Source organism: Phacochoerus africanus, chromosome 9 (genome assembly GCF_016906955.1).
Source record: "Phacochoerus africanus isolate WHEZ1 chromosome 9, ROS_Pafr_v1, whole genome shotgun sequence".
Taxonomy (NCBI): Eukaryota; Metazoa; Chordata; class Mammalia; order Artiodactyla; family Suidae; genus Phacochoerus; species Phacochoerus africanus.
The window spans coordinates 103,227,805-103,251,312 of record NC_062552.1 but is presented as its reverse complement, the minus strand read 5'-3'; the positions used below and the strand labels follow the sequence as shown (position 1 = coordinate 103,251,312).

Here is a 23,508-nt window from a genome sequence, read left to right as displayed (position 1 = left end):
CCATTTAAGTTAATTTAACTGTATCTGTTACTTGTAACCAAAAGAATCTGAACTAAGATTCCTGTAAAAAGAGAACAGTTCTTTCCACATTTCTCTGATTTACCTCCTGCCCCACCCCTCACTGCTCCCCACTCCCAAGGAGGTGGAGTGGGGTACCTGGATGGTGTGGGATATGTTCTCCTCTGGGTGGGGAAGATCGATGGACGGACCTGGCTCAGAGGATCTGGGCTCTTTCCTTCTCACTCCAGGACCAGTGGGAGATGGCAACACACATACCTGTTGCAGACTCAAACTTTCCCTTAGGTGGGCTGTCCAAGGTCTAGACTGGGGAGGAGAAGTTGGCACTCACAGGCGAGCCACAGATCCCTTATAACAATACTAAATGTGACATGTTGTCAGGTGGTATTTTTGTCAGCTACATAATTTGTGGGACCCAGTACAAAATGAAAATTTCTAAGCATTTTAAGATGGCGATGGCATGACCTTCAAAAAAGCGCAGGGTCCTGTGCAATTCACACCCCACCTCACCCCAGCCCAAGGCAACCACTAATTTATTTTCTGTCTTTCATTCTATCCTTCTGGCCCCAAGTGTAGTTTTTTGGTCTGGCTTCTTTTCCTCAGCATAACGTTTTCTAGTTTCATACATATTGTAGCAGGTATCAGTAATCCTTTTGTTGTTGTTGTTTAATATTTTCTTTTGGCTTGCTTATTTATTTATTTATCCATTTATTTATTTTTGGCCGAACCTGCCTCACGTGGAAGTTCCTGGACCAGGGATTGAACCTGTGCCACAGTAGCAAACCAAGCCACTTCAGTGACAATACCAGATCCTTAGTGTGTTGCGCCGTAAGAGAACTCCTTTCACTCATTTTTATTGCTAAATAATGTCCATTGTGTGGATATATGACCCTTTGTTTATCCATTCATCAGCTGATGTACATTTTGAGTTGTTTCTACATTTTGGATTCGATATTATGAATGATGCTGCTATGAGGACTTGTATACAAGTTTTTGTGTTCATATGTTTTCATTTTTCCTGGTTAAATATCTAGGAGCGCACTTGAGGGTCATATGCTAACCCTGTGGTTTTTTTCTTTTCTTTTTTTTTTCTTTTTTTTCTTTTTGGGCCCTTACCTATGGCATATGGAAGTTCCCAGGCGAGGGGTCGAATTGGAGCTATAGCCACCGGCCACAGCCACAGCCACAGCAACACAGGATCTGAGCCACTTCTGTGACCTACACTACAGCTCACAGCTATGCTGGATCCTTAACCCACCGAGCAGGGCCAGAGATCGAACCCATGTCCTTGTGGATAATAGTCTGGTTTGTTACTGCTGAGCCACAACACGAACTCCGATAACCCTATCTTTAACATTTTGAGGACCTACCTAAAAGCTTTATAAAGCTGCTGAACATTTTACATTCCCACCAATGAAGTATGAGGGTTTCAAGTCCTCCACATCCTTATTAACATTTGTTATTGGCTGGTTTTTAGTTTTAGGTATCCTAGTGGTTATGCAGTTGTGGTTTTGGTTTACATTTCCCAAATGACTAATGATGTTGAGTGTGTTTCCATTTACTTATTAGACATTTGCCTTACTTCTTGGGAGAAATATATATTCAAATCCTTTGCCCATTTAAAAATCAGGTTATAGAGTTCCTGTCGTGGCTCAGGGGAAACGAATCTGACTAGTATCCATGAGGATGCAGTTTCAATCCCTGGCCTCACTCAGTGGGTTAAGGATCCCGTGTTGCTGTGAGCTGTGGTGTAGGTTGCAGACACTGCTCAGATCTGGCGTTGCTGTGGCTGTGGCTGTGGCTGTAGGCCAGCAGCTGCCGCTCTGATTTGACCCCTAGCCAGGGAACTTCCATATGCCATATGAATTTCTTTTTAGGGTGTGGCCCTAAAAAAACAAAACAAACAAAACAGGTTACTTGTCTTTTAATTATTAAATTGGAAGTCTTCTCTACATACTCTGGATACAAGTCTCTTTTGCTTTTTCTTCCTTCTTTCTGTTTTCGTCTTTTTTTTTTGCTATTTCTTGGGCCACTCCGGCGGCATATGGAGGTTCCCAGGCTAGGGGTTGAATCAGAGCTGTAGCCACCGGCCTACGCCAGAGCCACAGCAACGCAGGATCCGAGCCGCGTCTGCAACCTACACCACAGCTCACGGCAACGCCGGATCCTTAACCCACTGAGCAAGGGCAGGGACCGAACCCGCAACCTCATGGTTCCTAGTCAGATTCGTTAACCACTGCGCCACGACGGGAACTCCTGTTTTTGTCTTTTTTAAGGCCACCCTTGCTACATATGGAAGTTCTGAGACTTGATGTAGAAACGAAGCTGTAGCTTCCAGCCTACACCTCAGCCACAGCAACGCCATATCCAAGCCTCGTCTGTGATCTACACCACAGCTCATGGCAGCGCTGGATCCCTGACTCACTGAGGGATTGAACCCAAGTCCTCATGGATACCAGTCGGGTTTGTTACTGCTAAGCCACGATGGGAACTCTGTCTTTTTCTTTTCTTTTCTCTTTTTTTCCTTTTTATGGCTGCACCTGCAGCATATGGAAGTTCCTGGGCTAGGGGTCAAATCAGAGCTGCAACTGCAGGCCTACACCACAGCCACTGCAACAGCAGACCCAAGTCTCATCTGGGACCTACACCACAGCTTCTGTCAATGCTGGATCCTTAACCCACTAAGCAAGGCCAGAGATCCAACCGGCATCCTCATGGAGTCAAGGTTGAGTTCTTAACCACTGAACCACCACAGGAACTCCTCAGGTCTCTTATCAGATACATGATTTGTAAATATGTTCTCCCATTCTGTAGGTTGTCTTTTCCCAGTCTTAATGGTGTCCTTTGAAGAATAGAAGTTCCTAATTTTGATGAAATTCTCTCTATTTTTTTCTTTGACTGCTTGTGCTTTTGGTGTCAAGTTAAACTATTGCGTTGGAGTTCCCTTGTGGTTCAGTGGGTTAAGGATCTGGTGATGTCACTTCTGTGGCTCTGGTTACAGCTGTCATGTGGATTCAGTCCCTAGCCTGGGAACTTCATGTGCCACAGTCATGGCCAAAAAATAAAATAAAAATAAAACCATTGCCTAATCCACAGTCATGAAGATTTACACTATTATTTTCTTCTAAGGATTTTACAGTGTTTAGTTCTTACCTTTAGGTCTTTGATCCACTTTGACTTTGCTCGTTTCCTAATATTGGCGTTATCCTTACTTTTCTTGTGGTTTTCCTAATGGTAGCCAAATGGCTACAGGAATGGTAAGCTTCATGTTCATACAGCCCACTTTCCCGAACAGATAGATTTCCTTCCTCCAACCACTGAACCCAAATCTCCAGCCTTATCATGATTGAATCAACTAAGCTCCTTCTTCTGCCCCTGAGGCAATCACTGTGGCACACCCAGGGCAACGGGTAACTCAACTCTAAATATATGACACTTAACCAGTGAAGGAAAAGTAGAAGAGATGATGGAGAAGCAACCAGTTTAAATGGGAGCCACACACTGGCAAGTTAGTATGGGACGGTCAGCATGGGGAAGGGCCAGTATGGACTGAAATGGAAGGTGAGGAGTTCCCCTCGTGGCTCTGCGGAAACAAATATGACCCGGCATATTCAGAGCTGTAGCCTCCGGCCTACGCCAGAGCCACAGCAATGTGGGACCGGAGCTGCCTCTGCGACCTACACCACAGCTCACAGCAATGCCGGATCCTTAAACTACTGAGCAAGGCCACGGATCGAACCCGCAACCTCATGGTTCCTAGTTGGATTTGTTTCCGCTGCGCCATGATGGGAACTCCACAACTTTGTTTTATATCAAAGTTGTTATTGATATAAAACAGAAGTATACTATCTTTTGAAATGTTAGAGTGTCAGGGTCTTAAAGCAGATACAAGAAAGTGTTTTTTCCCTGTCAACTGCTTGAGTGACTCTGTTGCATCCCCATGGCCTATCTAATTTCTGTGCTTTTCAGAATTTTTATTGAGAGAACTTGTTCTGTGGCTTTGGAGGTAACCCGTGAGCATAAACTTTTGCTTTTTTTTTTTTTAAGAGCCACACCTGAAGCATATGGAGGTTCTCAGGCTAGGGATCAAATCAGAGCTACAGCTGCCGGCCTACACCACAGCCACAGCAAAGCTAGATCCAAGCCTAGTCTTCGACCTACACCACAGGTCACAGCAACGCAGGATCCTTAACCCACTGAGTGAGGCCACGGATCGAACCCACAACCTCATGGTTCCTAGTTGAATTTATTTCTGCTGCACCACAATGGGAACGCCAACTCTCCTATTTTTTAAAATCTATTTTTATTTATTTATTTATGTTTTGGCTGTGCCCACAGCACATGGATGTTCCTGGGCCAGGGATAGAACCCATGCTACAGCAGCAACCCAAGTCGTTGCAGTGACAAGGCCAGATCTTTAACTCTCTGTGCCACAGAAGAACTCTAGAATAACACTTCTAAATACAGGTTAAAATGGCTCTCCAAGGCAACAGGCACCAGAATTGGTTTGCGGGGGGCGGGTAGTACGAGATAGGAAAAAAATGTGAGGAAAAGTTAAGAAACACTGAAGATGGGGGAAGAGCCCCAAAAGGCCATTTTTTTCATTCATTCTTCTGTCTATCTTTTTATAGCCGTGCCTGTGACATATGAAAGTTTCTGCGTCAAGAATCGAATCAGAGCTGCAGCTGCCAGCATCCACCACAGCTGGACTTTGTGACCTATACCTATCTGGGAACGAAGCCAACTCAGAGCGACGCTGAACCAAGTATGGAGACAGATTCCTGTTTTGCCGGGTCCGGTCAGATCTACTTGTAGTCTTTTTGGTTACGTAAGCCACAACTTCTCTGTGCTTAATCCAACTTGAATTCAGTTTCAAAACTTGCAATGCCGAGTCTTGACCAATGCCACCACTATCATCATAATTGTTATCTGCAGCACCACCCCTTCTCCGCCTTCCTGGAGCCTGAAGCAAAAGTCCACTTCCTGAAGCAGAGCCTCAGATGACTGTAGCAATCAGGGTGTGTGCCTCCAGGAAGTGCAAGGTGGCAGTGAGGTGTGGTGGTTGAATAGGGCAGAGCAAACACAAGGCAGAGTTCTACCACTGAGAGACAGGCTCTCTCTGCCTTCCTAGAGTGCTCATCTACCTCATCTCCAAGCTCTGAGTGTAAATGCCTTGTTAGACACAGACTAAAACCACTCTACTGGATGCTCGGCAGGCACCCTGAACCAGTCAGGAACCATTATTCCTCTTAAAGCTTCGCTTTTGTAATCCTTCCTTTAAAAGCAGCACAGGCCTCACAACAATGCAATTCTAAACTGTTGTCCCAGGGCCAACTCAGTTTTGTGAGTGCAAACATTGTCACTGAAAATGATCCAGAAATGTTATCCAAGATTTTCCAGCAAAGATAGGGCCGGAAACTCTGAGAAGAAGTAACTCCTAAATTCATTGTATTAGATTAGGTGTAATAAAAAGAGAAATAGCAGAACCACTTCTTATAGATCAAGACTATAAACTCCACAAGAGGAGAGACCATGCTTCTTTATCTGCTTATCACTGTAATTGCAGTACCTAATATGATGCCCAGGGAAAAAAAAAAATTGTTGAGGGATTGTCCAAAGAGTTAACTGATTGAATGAATCATGAGAGGTTTAGAAAGGGAAGACCAAAGGATGCTCTCAGAGTCAGGATCAGATCAACTTAGCTCTGAGTTGTCCAGTCCTGGGTTTTGTACCAAAGCAGATGACCTTGGAAGCCCCTTTCTACCTTATGATTCTATTGCCATCTTAACTTTTATTGTGGACACTGATCATTTTTGCTTGCCCGATGTTTGTTCCCCTTTTCTCTGAGATCCCTAGCTTCCTTTTGGGAAAATTTCATTTTGTGTCCTCTTTTGGGGAGGGTGAATCCTAGTAAGCACCTCCCACCATAAAAGGTGAAGATACTGCATCCTTTTTTTTTTGGTTTGCCATCCACCTCCATGGATCAATGTCACTTAAACTCAGCCAATCAAATTCTCTCTGGACTAACTCTTGGGCAAGCGACTCAAGGACGGAAGGGCTGGTTAGAAGTCATTTATTTTGGCGGTGGTGCACTCACTAGACAGTTTTTGTCACAAACCTTTGCTAAGATCCTTGTTGCCTAGCCCTCTGGTACTCCCCTGGCTCCTGACTTTTTTCAAGCCTGCACCCCGTACCCCCCACCCCCAGCCTTCAGCCAGGTCTCTAGGCTGCTAATAACCTTCCAATGAATTCCTGTCTGTGCCAGTCAGGCAGCATTCATGTGCACTGCATGCAACCAAAACCACTATGTGACAATGCAAGCCGGCTGCTCCTTCAACTGCATAGCCTAGTTTCTCTCACCTTATTTCTCTTTCTAGGCTTCAGTCCTGCATGGCCCTTTTTAAAATCCTATACCGAAGCCTCCTCCTTTGACACTAATTTCAAGCAATTTAGTTGTTCCGTTCATTCCCCTTCCTTGTAGGATTGTTCCTTCCTTCTTTGCAATAAACCCTCCTTCTCTGTGCCTGATTTCTCATCTCCAGTGTTTGACCTTGGGCTTTGGCCATCATTGATTTATCATGATGCATTAGATATCTCACCTTAAGCTGGGTCCATCAGATTTCTGTTTCCTGGGAGTTTATAAGCTTGACTTAGGGAATGTGAAAGTTGTAGGTTGCCGAAAGCTAAGCTTCAGAAGTGAGTTGGTGCTAGGCGGAAGGTCTATAATTTTCTGTTGCTGAGGTTTGGGATTTTTTTCTGGGTCTCAACATTTACCTGTTTTGAGGAGAGTTCCAGTAGATATAACCTTTCTTAATTAAGTTTTCTATGTTAGAAATGTCTATATTGGCTTATCTGCAATTAAAACAACTTTAATTTACAATCTCCATGTAATAGAAGGCTCCTTGGAGGCAGGGCTAGATATTTTATCCATTCATTCATTCATCAAACATTTATTGGGCACTTACCATGGGCAAGGCACCATGGTAGGTTCTGAGAACACAAAGATAATTAGACAATGCCCTGAATTCAAGGAGGTTGCTCTTTGTCTAGTTTGGGTATAAACGTATTCAATCATTCATTTATTTAACAAATAATTCATTTATTCAACTAATCATCACTAGCATTTATTGAATCATGCGATAGGTCCTGATACTAAATGTCTTCCCCCTCCCTTTTTTTCCTTTTCTTTTTTAGGGTCACACCTGCATCATATGGAAGTTCCCAGGCTATGGGTTGAATTGAAGCTGCAGCTGCGGGCCTACACCACAGCCACAGTAAAGCCAGAACTGAGCTGCATCTGTGAGCTATACCACAGTTCACAGCAACGCCAGATCCTTAACCCACTGAGTGAGGCCAAGGATCGAACCCTCATCCTCACGGATTCTAGTTGGCTTTGTTGCCGCTGAGCCACAATGGGAAATCCTGCTTTCCTTATTTAATTCTTACAACAATTCTATGAGATATGTGCAAATTTACAGATGAAAGAACTGAGTCATAGAGAGGTTAGGCAGCTTTGCCAAAGTCCCAAGGCTTCTAAGTGCTAGAGATGGGTCTCCAATCCTGTCTGACTACAGAGCTCTTGCTTCTAATATTGTGTAACCTCCTTCTCAAAAATAAAGTATCCCAAAGCCATGTGTCATATGCTTGCAAAGGTGTGTATAAAGTTCACAAAGAAGAAAGTGACTAATTTTGTGGGGAGGCTGGAGTTCAAGAAAGGTCTCACAGCCAAGGAGATTTGAGCAATCTTGAACGAAGACAATAGTTGTGATGCTGGTGCCAAGCACAGAACTTTGCATATGAACTCAGTAAAATGATGATAAGGCCGCTCGTGCCCCTGGAAGGAGCTGTTTTCCTGTTTACAAGGAGCCTGGGGTGTTTCCCACTGCCTTCTGAGGCATCCCTTTTGTAATCTAGCAATGGTGTGCAAGATCATCAGATCATTTGTGTATTATATCATTGGTGCTCACAAAAGCCTTGTGAGGTAAGTAGTACAGGTATTAACTTCATAAGAAGGATGAGGAAACCAAGGCTGATATTACATGACTTGTACAAAACTATACATGAGTAAGTGGCAGAACAAGACAAGGACCTGCTGTCCTACCCTCTGGAGGGAGGGATTAGCTATCAGGATTCCTTAATCCAGCTGGGCTCCTTAACTCCTGCTCTCCAGTTCAAAGCTGCTCTTCCTAGCCTCTGTACCTGAGCTTCTGAAGGGTCCCTCTCTCAGGGACACCTGCCCCTTCCTTCTACTTTCCAGCTCTCCAAATCATGCTCATCCTTCAAGGTCAAGCTCATTCCATACCTCCCTCCCAAGCTGTCTCCAAGTTCATTCAGCCCACCATCTAAGCCCCAATTAAATCGACTTGTCAGTGCCAGCCTTCCTCATCGGAACTCCCGCTACCTAGTCAATCCCACTTGGGTCAGCCTTTTATTGTTGTTTATGTATGTTCATCTTCTCTTATTGTATGTGAGAGGCAAACCATATGCTTCTTTTTAGCATCCTAAAATAAAAGAATGCTATCTCAAAATTGCATTCTTTGAGATCATGGTGTTTGTCGATTCATAGAGGATGTCTGCTCTGCCTACCTGCTGTTAGGTTGTTCAGCAACTGAATCATGAAAAACTGATGACTTGTCAACCCCCTTTCTAAAGCTCCTAGGGGGTGGGGGAGGAATGCAGGCGCAAGGGCCCATTCAGCAATTAATAATAATTAACACTTAGACATGTTTACTAATTGCTAGGTCCCGTACAAAATACACAACATGTATTAACTCATTAAATCCTCAGGACAATTACCATTATCTCCACTGAACAGATGAAGACAAATAGAGGTCACTTAGCTAGTAAGTGGCACAAGCCAGGATTCAAATCCAGACTGACTCTTACTCCATATTCTTAAATGTGACACTAAATTCTTTATGGGTAACCAAATGTTTGCTTGCTATAATGTAGATCCATTTCCTTATTTTTTAATAACTAAATATATATAGAACTAAAAGGGTGAATAATATATATATTATGCTTCTGGTATGGGCCACATATGTGACAGATGCACAATGCCTTATTAACATAATTCTTGCAATGTCTATGAAGCAGGAAGTATTAACTCCATTTTAAAGGATTTGGCTCCCAAAGTGGTTAAATACTCAAGGTTTAGCTTCCGGTTACTGGCAGAGCTGGAATAAGACCAGTTTCTTGACTTTCAAGGAAGTGTTCTTTTAAGGAAATTGTACAGAAACCCTGATAGGGACAGATGTGTTATTACTTAAAAAATGTATTAATGTACAGCGGTTACTGAAGCATGGTGAGGGAATATCAAAAAGTGTATTCTATAAAAACACAGAAGAATTCGCAAATTAAATAAAAAAGCCCTGTCTCAGGGTGGGATTCAAACCCGAGAACTTCCCCGGAGGCAAGGGCAGAGAGGGCCGTGTCCTGGCACTGACCTGCCCTGAAGAAGAGGGAACCTGCTCTAAACACTCGGGCTCAGCGGGGATGTCAGGTTGAAGGGCCCCTATGGGAACACCCCCTCGACACCTGCCAGCCGCTTTATTCTCGCCGGTGATTGGCCAGACAGGAGCCCAGGGTCCGCCTCCGCCTCCTCGATTGGTCCGCGGTCCTCAGGCTCACCACCCTCCCGCGCTCCCCGCCCAGTCTCCCGCTCCCGGGCTCGGTCTAGGGCGAGTCGCAGCCTGGGAGGGAACGGGCCCCGCCCCCACGTGACGGCCCGGCAGGGAATTGGCTGCGGCGTGCAGCCATTTCCGGTTTCGGGGTGGTGGGAGGGGTGCGGAGCGGGACTTGGAGCCGCCGCTGCTTTGCCCGCCGCGTACAGATCCTGCCTCGCGCCTGGTGCTGCTGGGATGATGCGGCCGGGTCCCGAAGGCTGCTGCCGTCGCCCGGTGCGGGCGAACGGCTGCGTGGCGAACGGGGAGGTGCGGAACGGGTACGTGAGGAGCAGCGCCGCTGCCGCCGCAGCCGCTGCCGGCCAGGTACGTGGGACCAGGCGGCCGGGCCGGGGGCGGTGGGTGGGGACACCGCGAGCTGCCCCGTGCGGAGAGGTGCCCCGGCCGGGCGAGGTCGCGGTGACCCTCAGCGGGAGCGGGCGCTGCTCAGGTGTGCTAGCGGCCGTGTCCTGGCACTGACCGGGCCTGCCCCGGGCCGGAAGGCTCAAGGGCGGCGCAGGGGCTCTCCTATCTCTCAGCGCCTGAGGTTTTCCTCTCCGCCCTAGGGAGGTTTGGGCTCTGCTTCCTCTACCCGGTCCCGCCAGAGGTGGGGCCGTCCCCCAGGAGAAGCAGGGAGTGCTTTCTCCGACACCGGGAGGATCCACTCGTGGGCTGTAGATTTTTTTCTCCCAAGGCTCCCTCCTATGCCCTTCAGGTAGTTGCTTCCTCCTAGAGCCATGAAGCCCTCAAGGGAAAACCTCGTTTAGGGTCCTTGGGAGGCAGAGAAAGTTAGGAGGTGGTACCGGGCGGAAACACACCCTGTCTTCTCCTACCACGCAACTACCCTCTTCTACAAGCAGGACGTTCAACCACCAATCTGCCCTTGAACCCGGGCCAGTGCCTCAAAAGCATTATGGTCTTGGCCCGAGGTGAGAGCCCATCCCGGGGACCAGGTGGTCCTTTTTGACCCTTTGAGCAAGAGCGCCGTCACGCAAGGGGATTGTTTAGCCTGATGGCGACTTGTGATGAATCTTTCTGTTAATTAACCAAGGCTGAATCACCAACGAAATCCAAGCTGTTCTGAAATATTTTGAAAAGTTCTGACTTCAAGGCAATCATTACCAACTTTCCACTTCTCTGGACTGACAGTTATTTTGTTGAAATGGTTTTTAAAGACGAGGTGGTTAAAAAGATGCAAGATCAGTGTTGGTGGAAAGGGGGGTGTGAAATTTGCAATTGACTTTAACACTTATAAAGCTCTCTCAGATATTAAGGAAATCATTTTTTTCAAAAGTAGTCTGTTCCCCATAGCAGGAAGTGTAACTGTTGTACTAGAATTTGGCATTACCGTAAGTATCTGGCAGCCTCCTCCCTCAATCATACCTCAGGAGGTATGATAGATACTGTTTGGTGTGAAACAAAAAAATAGAGCATTTCTCCCGATCTTGTTGAGATAGGAAGACCATAAGAGTTGAAGGGAAATACAAGAAAGAGACTTGACCTCCTTTGAAGTTGTAAGGCGTGAGGCAGTGTGATACACAACTTCGGAACATTTATTTTCATTTTTGAAGAGATAATAGCGTGAGACAGGAAGTGATAAGAATCAGCTCATTATAAGCCATGGGAGAAGTTGTTTTCCTAGCAACGTAAATGGCTAATAAGACAGAATTGTTGTGGTAGACACTGTAAGAGGGAAACCTAACAGTGTCAGAAAATGCAATGCAGGCCAGTACATAGGTTACAATTCTTAAGAGGGAAAAGGGAATCAAGAGAAAGGTGTTCATGCACTAGAGGTACTTCACGTTTAAATGCTCTTTTCACTTAACATACTTATGTTCTGAGTTGGTAAATCAGACTCCTCCCTCCCATAATCCTGAACAGTTTTTTTAGCATTGGTGGGCAGGACATTTCTTCAGAGATTGCTGACTGATAAGATGAAGAAATAGCAGGTGGCTAAAATGAACTTTAAAAACCTATGTAACTGGAAAATCTAACTTTTTAAAATAAATGTTAGTGAAAATTTTCACTCAAGGCCATTTGGAAGAATGGTCTTGTGGAGTGTCCTAAAGAATGTTTAGGGCTGCAGCGTCTCTTCTAGAAAACCATTTCTCACACGTCTTTTTAAAACAAAGACTTTAGGTATGTAGCTTTGTACACTAATGCGAGGAATGTAGTCTGTGGGAGTATTTCCCTCCCCTTCTTTTTTTTCTTTTTGCTTTTTAGGGCCCTACCCACAGCATATGAAAGTTTCTAGGCTAGGGGTTGAATAGGAGCTGCAGCTGCCGGCCTACACCACAGCCACAGCAATGCCAGATCTGAGCCAGGTCTGTCACCTACACCACGATAATGCTGGATCCTTAACCCAATGAGCGAGGCCAAGGATCAAACCAGCAACCTCATGGATTCTACCAGGTTCGTTAAACACAGCCACGAAGGGAACTCCTCCCTCCTTCTTTTTCTTAAGCAAAAGAAACTTCATCAGTGCAAGAATATCTTAAAAATACTTTTTAAAGTTGTTTTTGTCTTAATTAAGGTGATGTGCTAGTGTTCCAAGCTCTATTTTTTTTTCCCCAGTTTCTGAGGGAAATGTTGCCAGTTATGCCATAAAAATACACATATGATGTTAAGTGCACAGGTGTGGGTACTTTTACTAAAACAGTGTAAAGTGGTTTTTAAACCTGAGATATAAGTTTTTCCTCACATATTCCACCACTTGTATTTTAATGAATAGGAGAGAAATTAGAAACTTCTAAGATCCCTCTATGGCCTCGAGAGCCTATATTTCTGTGTTTGAAGGGGTGAATGTATATGTTTGCCTCTTTGTTGGATTTGGGTTTAGAGTTTGAGTGAATAGATTATGTGGTAGATGGGGCATTATGGAACAGTCAGACATTACTGCTTGGTTTTGTTTTCTGCGGATTTTGTCCCAAATTTTTGTATTGTGTTAAAATATACATAACATGAAATGTACCATCCAAACCTTTTTTTTTTTAAATTTTTAGGGCTGTACTGTGGCATATGGAAGTTCCCAGGCTAGGGGTCAGATAGGAGCTGTAGCTGCCAGCCTACACCACAGCCACAACACCACCAGATCCTAGCTGAGTCTGCGGCCTATAGCACAGCTCATGGCAACACTGGATCCATAACCCCCATAATTCCATTATATTATTCAGCTGTTGTGAATAATGTCACTTTTTTTTTTTTTTGGTCTTTCCTAGGGCTGCTCCCTCGGCATATGGGGGTTCCCAGGCTTGGGGTCTAATTGGAGCTGTAGCCACCGGCCTACGCCAGAGCCACAGCAACATGGGATCCGAGCCGCATCTGTGACCTACACCACAGCTCACGGCAACGCTGGGTCCTTAACCCACTGAGCAAGGGCAGGGATCGAACCCGCAAGCTCATGGTTCCTAGTCGGATTCGTTAACCACTGCTCCACGACGGGAACTCCTAATGTCACTCTTAACATGGGTGTACAAATGCTTGTTAGATCCTGCTTTCAGTGCTTTTGGGTATATACCTTGAAGTGGGATTGCTGGATCATACAGTAATTCTATTTAATTTTTGAGGAACCCCCATAATGTTTTACACAGTTACATATCCATCAGCAGTGCATGAGGGTTCAAATTTCTCCACATCCTCACCAACACTTGTTATTTGCTTTTTCTTTCTTTCTTTCTTTTTTTTTTTTTTGATAGTAGCTGTTAGATTATAGAGGGGGAAATATATATATATCTGCCCCAACTCCTGGTGCAGAACTCCTAAAATCTGTGTAATTTCCTAAGTGATAAGAGCACTAGAAGCGTCTTTTGTTCTAACATTTGGTCTTTGACACCCCTCCCCCCCAGTTTCCGACAGAGCTCCTAAATCCCTTGAAATTTCCTAGTAATAGAAACATTTTTTTGTTCTAATGTCCTGACGCTTGGTGGGCTCCTGGATGGGAGTCCACTTGGTCACCAGAGAGATGAAGCTATGATTAGAAGCTTGGAATTCTCCACCCCACCCCATCACCCATTCTCCAGAGGGAAAGAGGCTGGAAATAGAATTAATGATTGATCATGCTTATGTGATGAAGTCGCCATAAAAATCCCCAGAGTACTGGGTTCAGAGCGCTTCTGGGTTGCTGAACACATGGAAGTGCTAGGAGAGTGGGCACACCAGGGAGCTCTGTGCCTCTTCCCCTGGACCTGGCTCTACATATCTTCCATCTGGGTCCCTTATCATATCTTTTTGTAATAAACTGAGATACAGTAAGCAAACAGTTTTCCTGAGTTCTATGAGCTGGTCCAGCAAATTAATTGAACCTGAGGAGGGGGTCACAGGAACCTCCCCAACTGGTCAGAAGCACTGGTAACAACCTGGACTTGAGATTGGCATCTGAGGTTGGAGTGGAGACAGTCTAATGAGACCGAACCCTTAACCTCTTTGATTTGATGCTCTCTCCAGGTAGATATTAAAGGTGAGTTAAATTGTAGAACACCCAGCTGATATCACAGTACTGCTTGGTGACATGTAAAGCCTCCCACCCCCATGCCCACACCTGGGGTCAGAGGTGTTGGTGGTGGTGGAGTTCCTGTCGTGGTGCAGTGGTTGACGAATCCGACTAGGAACCATGAGGTCGCGGGTTCGGTCCCTGCCCTTGCTCAGTGGGTTAACAATCCGGCGTTGCCCTGAGCTGTGGTGTAGGTTGCAGACATGGCTCGGATTCTGAGTTGCTGTGGCTGTGGTGTAGGCCGGTGGCTACAGCTCTGATTCGACCCCTAGCCTGGGAACCTCCATATGCCGCAGGAGCGGCCCAAGAAATAGCTAAAGAGACCAAAAAAAAAAAAAAAAAGAAGTGTTGGTGGTGTAGTAGTATGAGAGTAAAGGAGAGACATAGGAGAGCTGGGTTTTTTCCTTTAGGATAGCCATTCTTATGGGTATAGACATTGCTGGCTTTTTTTTTTTTTTTTTTTTTTGCTTTTTAGGGCTGCACCTGAAGCATATGGAAGTTCCCAGGCTAGGGGTCGAATTGGAGCTACAGCTCCCAGCCTACACCACAGCCACAGCAACGCCAGATCCTTAACCCACTGAGTGAGGCCGGAGATTGAACCCGCATCCTCAAGGATACTGGTTGGTTTTGTAACCTGCTGACTCACAACGGGAACTCCTGTTGCTGGTTTTGGTTTTTTGTGTTTTTTTTTTTTTTTTTTTTGTCTTTTGAGGGCCACACCCACGGCACATGGATGTTCTCAGGCTAGGGGCTGAATCAGAGCTGTAGCTGCTGGCCTTTGCCACAGCCACAGCCACAGCAAAGCCAGATCCAAGCTGAGTCTATGACCAATACCACAGCTCACGGTAACACCGGATCTTTAACCCACTGAGCAAGGCCAGGGATCGAACCCCTAGCCTCATGGTTCCTAGTCCATTTGTTTCCGCTGTGCCACGATTGGAACTCCCCGTTGCTGTTTTTCAATGATGATGATAAATGGAGTTTTCACAGGGAAGAGGAGAAGTAATTTTCCTCCCTGACATTCAGAGGAGTGAAGGAAGAGGATCAGCCTTTTTTGAAAAGGCAAAGGGTAGCAGTTAGCATTGAAAGAGAATTGGAAGCTTTTGGCAGAATTAGAGCTGGAAGGACCCCATAGGGGTTTATGTAATTCAGTTCCTTTATCTCTGTGTAGGACTTTATTAAAACTACTCTTGATAGATGAGTCTATCCTATTTTTAAAGACCTCTAGAGGCTTTGCAGGAAATTTTCTCAGCAATGATTTGGAGTAGTCAGTGATCCTAATTACCAAGAGTTTCTTACCTTGGATTTAACATTTGATTAAATAAATGCCATATTTTGGTTCCATCTGAAATATAATACTTTTGGTTTCTACTTTTGAAGCCTCTTATTAACAGCACTTTTTTTGTCATCCATTTCTTTATAGACTTTTGAGATTTATTTACACATTTAACCTTCCTTAGCAAATACAGAAGAAAAATATTATCTGTCTTTGAGAGAGTTTGAACCTAAGTTTCTTCCTTTTAGGAATAGGTTTAATGAGATATTAGAAGGATGACAGCCTTCTAGCTGCCAGAATAAGTAAGAGTCTGTTTTAAGGAGTAACTGAGTAACGGGGGCATAAGTTACATTCCTATTTAAATAAGTAAAGTGAATAAACAGTGTTGGTCTTGCTACTTATACTTAGAAGAAGACAAATGAATAACTAATGAAACTTAGTTTACTAAGTAGCTACTAGCTTTTGTTTCCACTGAGAAGAAACAGTACCTTGGAAAAGGAGAAGTTAGTTATGACACAGGAACAGGAGGAGTAGCTAGAATGGCCAGAGTACCTGTTCGGGTTTCGCAAGGCCTGATGAGACATCTGAAGGCCTCAAAGCTTTGCAAAAATAATGTTGTAACTGTGCATAACTTGCAGGAATATATTTTTGTTTCAAATGCTTTTTGTTCCAACAGGAAGAATATTTCAGGTCTTGGTAGCTGGATCTGAAAAATTCCAAAGTCGTTTGAGGTATTCAGAAATTCTCTTTAATAAAAATTCTTGTGAAATGAGATGGGTATTTAATATATAGATCACTGTATTCTTAATACAGTTTTGTTTTGTTTTTTTTCTTTTTTGGCTGTCCTGTGGCACATGGAGTTCCTGAGCCAGGGATCAGATCTGAGCCGCAGTTGCTAGCTCAACTGCAGCTGCAGTGGATCCTTAACCCACTGGGCCAGGCTGGGGATCAGACCTGCATCCCAGTGCTCCCAAGGTGCCGATCCCATTGCGCCACAGTGGAAACTCCTTAATGTGGTATTTTAGAACTTGGATTTTCAGGGAAGGCAGACTTGCCTACTTTTTAAGATTGGCCTAGGTGCCCTAGAAACATCATAGTGTGTGGTTAATTAGTTGTGATTCAGTTAGATTCCATTTTTGAAAGAAAGAAGCAGTGTTTATTGACAGAATAGGCAATTGAGAGGGATGGGTAGAGGCTATGTTTGCATTCTGAGTGGGTGTGCCTTACTTAACTAAATACGTGGTCTGTGGCCTCAGAAGTCTGTTGCTTTGTGAATAACTTCTAAGAAACCTTCCATAATATAATGTGTAATTTGTGACCGATTAAGAAAGTAATAAACCTTTTGCCCTTGACTGATTTGAGCTCCGAAAATTTATCTTAGAGTTTGTTGTCTTTAAGACCACCTTCAGGAGTTCCCGTCGTGGGGCAATGGTTAACGAATCCGACTAGGAACCATGAGGTTGCGTGTTCGGTCCCTGCCCTTGCTCAGTGGGTTAACGATCCGGCGTTGCCGTGAGCTGAGGTGTAGGTCACAGACGCGGCTCGGATCCCGCGTTGCTGTGGCTCTGGCGTAGGCTGGTGGCTACAGCTCTGATTCGACCCCTAGCCTGGGAACCTCCATATGCCGCAGGAGCCGCCCAAAGAAATAGCAAAAAGACAAAAAAAAAAAAAAAAAGACCACCTTCAAGACCATTGTGAAGGTAACAGTGGTGGTTTTTCCTTATGTTTTAAAATAATTTTTGCTTCTGATTGTAGAAATAATACATATGTACTCTAAGACCTTAAAGGATTGGGATAGCCCCTGTGTTGGGGGCTTATTTTTTAATGTGATCTATAAAATCAGTCTGTTGTTTTCTGATATTTTCCAAGTACAGTGAAAAATGCAATTTTGGAGTTCCCATCTTGGCTCAGTGGAAACAAATCTGACTAGCATCCATAAGGACGCAGGTTCGATCCCTGGCCTCACTCAGTGGGTTAACGATCTGGTGTTGCCCTTAGCTGTGGTGTAGGTTGCAGATGTGGCTTGGATTTGGCATTGCTGTGGCTGTGGCATAGGCCAGCAGCTACAGCTCTGATTCAACCCCTAGCCTGGGAACCTCCATGTGCCGTGGGTATAGCCCTAAAAAAAAAAAAAAAAGACAACAACAAAAAAAGACAAATGCAGTTTTACTGAGACTATGGGTGTGATCCAGCCTTACTCCAAATAATACATATTGAGGTTGGGGAAAATATCAAAAATTTTTGCAATTTGGAAAGATTTGGAACTTTAGTACAGATAAATACGGACTTGTCAAATGTGATGGTTTTGAATTATTCTAAATAAGCCTCTTACTGCCTAATACCCCTTCTGCAAACATCCGAGATTTTACTACTTGCATTGTGCCTGGTATGTAATAGGAACTTGGGAAATCTTCGTTGAAGGAACGAATGGGTGGTAGTAGAAGCCATGGGAGCTGGTAAAGTAGATAGAGGAGGGCATTAAGCAAGAAGAAGAGGCACTGAGGATGTAATATTGAGGCATCACAACGCTTTTGGGAGAAGACACATACAAACACACATGCACGGCTGAAGAAGGCCGAATGGAGAAGAACAGAAGTGTTGGGAAGGGGTATAGAAAGCCTGAGGAAGTGGAGGGTGGCTCATTAAGGAGGGGCCAGCAACATCTTGGTGCTGAGAAAACAAGGATGGTAATGCTAATTGGTACCGTGTACTGTGGCCAGCACCTCCAGCTTCTTTACCTATCTAATCTGAACAAGAGCCTGATTGTACCAGTAAGACTGAATTCCAGACAATTTAAATAACTAGCCCTTAGTAAGTTGATAGAGCCTGGGTTGTGTTGTTGTGTTCAGGTTTGTCTTTATTATGTCACTGGATTTGGCAGTTCAGAACTTACTGGTAATTTTTGAGGAGTCTAAATTAGATATTGGGGATGACAATAGAGTTCTTGTCTTGAGAGCTGATTTCAGAAGCTTATCTTTTCTTGGAAGTTTACTGAAATGTACTAGCCTCTTAGTCCTGCCTACCACACATACTAGAGAGAACAGTTTGGAGCTTTATGTCCATTACACAGACTATGCCACACTGAACCTATATTTCCAGAAGGGTCCTCTTTTTTTTTTTTGGCAAGCAAATTTTGGAAAGTAAGAAGTCCACATTTTTTCTTGCAATCAGGATCAATTCCTGAAGTTCTGTTGGTAAGGATCTCACATGGAATGGACTGAGAAGTGCTTCCAAAGCTAGCTGTAAGACTGACCTCTTTCTGGCCTTACATATTCCTGCTGAAAACGCACACATGCAGACCTGCAGGTATACATGCCCTGGACTCTCGGCCAGCGGCAGCCTGTGCACTCTGGGCTGTGATGTTCTGCACAGGCGTTCTTATCATCACTTGCCACCCACAGCTCTGGGGCACTTTCCTATGTCTAGATAAGCATCAAGGTATGACAGACAACTGTGACAGTCAGGAGATCTGAGTACAGGTGCATCTTCTCCTGAGCTCTCTTCCAGCTCTAACATGTTCTGGGCCTGCAACCCCGTGCCCTCCACGCTGGTCTCGTAGTGGACGTGAACTGGAAAGGCACCTCAGTTCACGCAGGTTGCTCTTCTCTGGGAATGCTCCCTGATACCAGGGGTGGGCCCTGGTGGTCGCATCTGTGCACTGTGACCCATTTCCTGGGTCCTAACTGACTGGCACAGGGTAAGCACCTATACCAAAATGAACCCAACAGCACTTTCTTGTGGGGATTTAAAATTTCATGGGGAAGGAGTCTGAAGGGCCCTGGAACGGTCCATAAATTCCCATTGCAGATATCCCAAGCATTGTGCTATTTCCTGCCTTTTTGCCTTTTCTGAATTATTCATCAGTTCCTCCCACTCTCTCATTTTTCTTTTGTATACCTATCATCCTTACAATAAATCACGTTTTTGTTTAGCTTGAGTCAGTTGTTAATAATCTAAAGAAATTTAACAGATACAGAGTCTATGGGTTTTTTTAATTAATGAATTTTATTACATTTATAGGTGTACAACAGTCATCACAACCAAATTTTATAGCATTTCCATCCCAAACCCTCAGTGCATCCCCCGCACCCCCCAACCTGTCTCCTTTGGAAACCATAAGTTTTGCAAAAGAGTCTGTGAGTCAGTATCTGTTCTGCAAAGAAGTTCACTGTGTCCTTTTTTTAGATTCCACATGTAAGTGATAGCATTTGATGTTGGTGTCTCATTGTCTGACTGACTTCACTTAGCATGATAATTTGTAGGTCCATCCATGTTGCTGCAAATGCCGTTATTTCTTTCCTTTTTTTTTTGTCTTTTTGTCTTTATTGTTGTTGTTGTTGTTGTTGCTATTTCTTGGGCCGCTCCTGCGGCATATGGAGGTTCCCAGGCTAGGGGTTGAATCGGAGCTGTAGCCACCGGCCTACGCCAGAGCCACAGCAACACAGGATCCGAGCCATGTCTGCAACCTACACCACAGGTCACGGCAACGCCGGATCGTTAACCCACTGAGCAAGGGCAGGGACCGAACCCGCAACCTCATGGTTCCTAGTCGGATTCGTTAACCACTGCGCCACGACGGGAACTCCTATTTCTTTCCTTTTATTGGCTGAGTAATATTCCATTGTGTATATGTACCACATCTTCTTGATCCACTCCTCTGTCGATGGACATTTAGGTTGTTTCCATGTCTTGGCTATTGAAAATAGTGCTGCAGTGAACACTGGAGTACATGTATGTGTCTTTGAGAGTCATGGTTTTCTCTGGATAGGTGCCCAGGAGTGGGATTGTTGGATCAAATGATAATTCTATTTTTAGTTTTCTGCGGAATCTCCATTCTGTTTTCCACAGTGGTTGCTCCAATTTACATTCCCACCAACAGTGTAATAGGGTTCTATTTTCTCCACACCTTCTCCAGCACTTAATATTTGTAGACTTTTTGATGATGGCCATTCTGGCTGGTGTAAGGTGGTACCTCATAATGGTTTTGATTTGCATTTCTCTAAGAATGAGTGAGTTTTTTCATGTGTTTTTTGGCCATCTGTATGTCTTCTTTGGAGAACTGTCTGTTTAGATCTTCTGCCCATTTTTTGATGGGGTTGTTTGTTTTTTTAGTATTAAGCTGTAGGAGGTGTTTATAAATTTTGGAGATTAATCCCTTGTCAGTTGATTCATTTGCAAAGATTTTCTCCCATTCTGTGGGTTGTCTTTTTGTTTTGTTTAGGGTTTCCTTTGCTGTGCAGAAACTTTTAATTAAATACCATTTGTTTATTTTTGTTTTTATCGTCATTACTCAAGGAGGTGGATCTGAGAAGATGTTGCTGTTGTTTATGTTGGAGAGTGGCCTGTGTTTTCCTCTAAGAGTTTTATAGTGTCTGGTCTTATATCTAGGTCTTTAATCCACTTTGAGTTTATTTTTGTGTATGGTGTTAGGAAGTGTTCTAATTTCATTCTTATAGATGTCCATTTTTCCCAGCACCACTTATTGAATGGGCTCTCTTTTCTCCATTGTATATTCTTGCCTCCTTTGTCATAGATTAGTTGGCTGTAGGTGCGTGGGTTTAATTCTGGGCTTTTATCCTGTTCCACTGATCCATTTCTGTCTTTGTGCCAGTACCGTACCGTTTTCATGACTGTAGCTTTGTAGTATAGTCTGAAGTCAGGGAGCCTGATCCCTCCAGCTCCATTTTTCTTTTTCAGGATGTCTTTGGCTAATCTGGGTGTTTTGCGCTTCCAAACCAACTTTAAAATATTTTGTTTGAGTTCTGTGACACATGTCCTTGGTAATTTGATAAGGATTGCATTGAATCTGTAGATTGCCTTGGGTAGTATTGTCATTTTCATAATATTGACTCTTCCAATCCAAGAGCGTGGTATGTCTTTCCATCTGTTTATGTAATCTTTGATTTCTTTCATCAGTGTCTTAGAGTTTTCAAAGTACAAGTCTTTTGTCTCTTTAGGTAAGTTTATTCCTAGGTATTTTATTCTTTTGGATGTGATGGTAAATAGGATTGCTTCCCTAATTTCTCTTTCTGATCTTTTGTTGTTAGTATATAGAAATGCAGTCGATTTCAGTGTATTAATTTTGTATCCTGTGACTTTACCAAATTCATTGATGAGTTCCAACAGTTTTCTGGTAGCATCTTTAGGATTCTCTAAATATAGTATCATGTCATCTGCAAATAGTGACAGTTTTACTTCTTCCTTTCCAATTTGGATTTCTTTTCTTTTACTTCTCTGATTGCTGTGGCTAGGACTTCCAAAACTATGTTGAATAGTAGTGGCAAGAGCGGGCATCTTTGTCTTGTTCCTGATCTCAGCGGGAATTCTTTCAGCTTTTCACCATTGAGAATGATGTTAGCTCTGGGTTTGTCATATATGGCCTTAATTATGTTGAGGTAGGTTTCCTCTATGCCCACTTTCTGAAGGGTTTTTGTCAGAAATGGGTGATGGATTTTGTCAAAGGCTTTTTCTGCATCTATCGAGAGGGTTTTTATTCTTCAGTTTGTTAGTGGTATATCACACTGATTGATTTGCGGATATTGAAGAATCCTTGCATCCCTGGGATAAATCCCACTTGATCATGATGCACAGTCCTCTTAATGTATTGTTGGATGTGGTTTGCTAGTAATTTGTTGAGGATTTTTGCATCTATGTTCATCAGTGAAATTGGCCTATAGTTTTCTTTTTTTGTGGAATCTTTGTCTGGTTTTGGTATCACGGTGATGGTGGTCTCATAGAATGAGTTTGGGAGTGTCCCTTCCCATGCAATTTTTTGGAATAGTGTCAGAAGGAGAGGTGTTAGCTCTTCTCTAAATGTTTGATAGAATTCTCTTGTGAAGCCATCTGGTCCTGGACTTTTGTTTGTTAGAAGTTTTTTTTTTTTTTTTTTGGTCTTTTTGCCTTCTTCTAGGGCTGCACCCACGGCATATGGACGTTCCCGGGCTAGGGATCTAATTGGAGCTGTAGCCACCGGCCTATGCCACAGCCACAGCAACACAGGATCCGAGCCGCCTCTGCGACCTACACCACAGCTCACTTGCAATGCTGGATCCTTAACCCACTGAGTGAGGCCAGGGATCAAACCCGCAACCTCATGGTTCCTAGTCAGATTCGTTAACCACTGAGCCACAACATGAACTCCTAACACTCAAACTTTTAAAGCTTTAGCAAATTTTTGAAAATGTCTCCCAACTTTGTCAATTTTGTGCATGTGGAATATCACTTACTATCTCTTGGATAAGGGACACCTGGTTCAAAATTATAACTACATACCTCCCTTTATTAAGAGACATCAGATTCTCATTTTTTAAGAGACATCAGGTTCTCATTAACACACATGAAGATAGAACCCCCCCCCCAAAAAAAAGGAAAAAAGTTGGGCAATGAGTTCCTACTGTGTCCAATCTCTTGGGATAGAACATGATGGAAGATGATCTAAGAAAAAGAATATGGGAGTTCCCGTTGTGGCACAGTGGAAAGGAATCTGACTAGGAACTGTGAGGTTGTGGGTTCAATCCCTGGCCTTGCTTAGTGGGTTAAGGATTTGGCATTGCTTTGAGCCTGTGGTGTAGGACGCAGATGCGCCTCAGATCTGGTGTGCCTGTGGTGTAGGACGCAGGTGCGCCTCAGATCTGGTGTGCCTGTGGCTGTAGTGTAGGCTGGAACCTGTAGCTCCAATTAGACCCCTATCATAGGAACCTCCATATGCCGTGGGTGTGGCCCTGAAGAGCAAAAAAAGAGAAAAAAAAGAAAAAGAATGTGTATGTATATGTATGTACGACTGGGTCACTTTGCTGTAGAGCAGAAATTGACACAACATTGTAACTATGCTTTAATTTAAAAAATGATTAAAAAAGAGAAAGAGGAGTTCCCGTCGTGGCGCAGTGGTTAACGAATCCGACTAGGAACCATGAGGTTGCGGGTTCGATCCCTGCCCTTGCTCAGTGGGTTAACGATCTGGCGTTGCCGTGAGCTGAGGTGTAGGTCACAGACGCGGCTCGGATCCTGTGTTGCTGTGGCTCTGGTGTAGGCTGGTGGCTACAGCTCCGATTAGACCCTTAGCC

The 23,508-nt window shown here is 44.1% G+C and overlaps 1 protein-coding gene across 1 annotated transcript in view; it reads left to right on the top strand.

The window, feature by feature from the left end:
- The first annotated feature begins 9,790 nt into the window (after positions 1 to 9,790).
- The window catches only part of SPTLC2 (serine palmitoyltransferase long chain base subunit 2), a 92,571-nt gene continuing 78,853 nt past the window's right edge, over positions 9,791 to 23,508 (top strand). Inside the window, exon 1 of the mRNA XM_047794588.1 lies at positions 9,791 to 10,007. Coding sequence (XP_047650544.1) covers positions 9,879 to 10,007 — 129 coding nt within the window. The 5' untranslated portion in view covers positions 9,791 to 9,878. The remainder of the gene's footprint in view (positions 10,008 to 23,508) is intronic.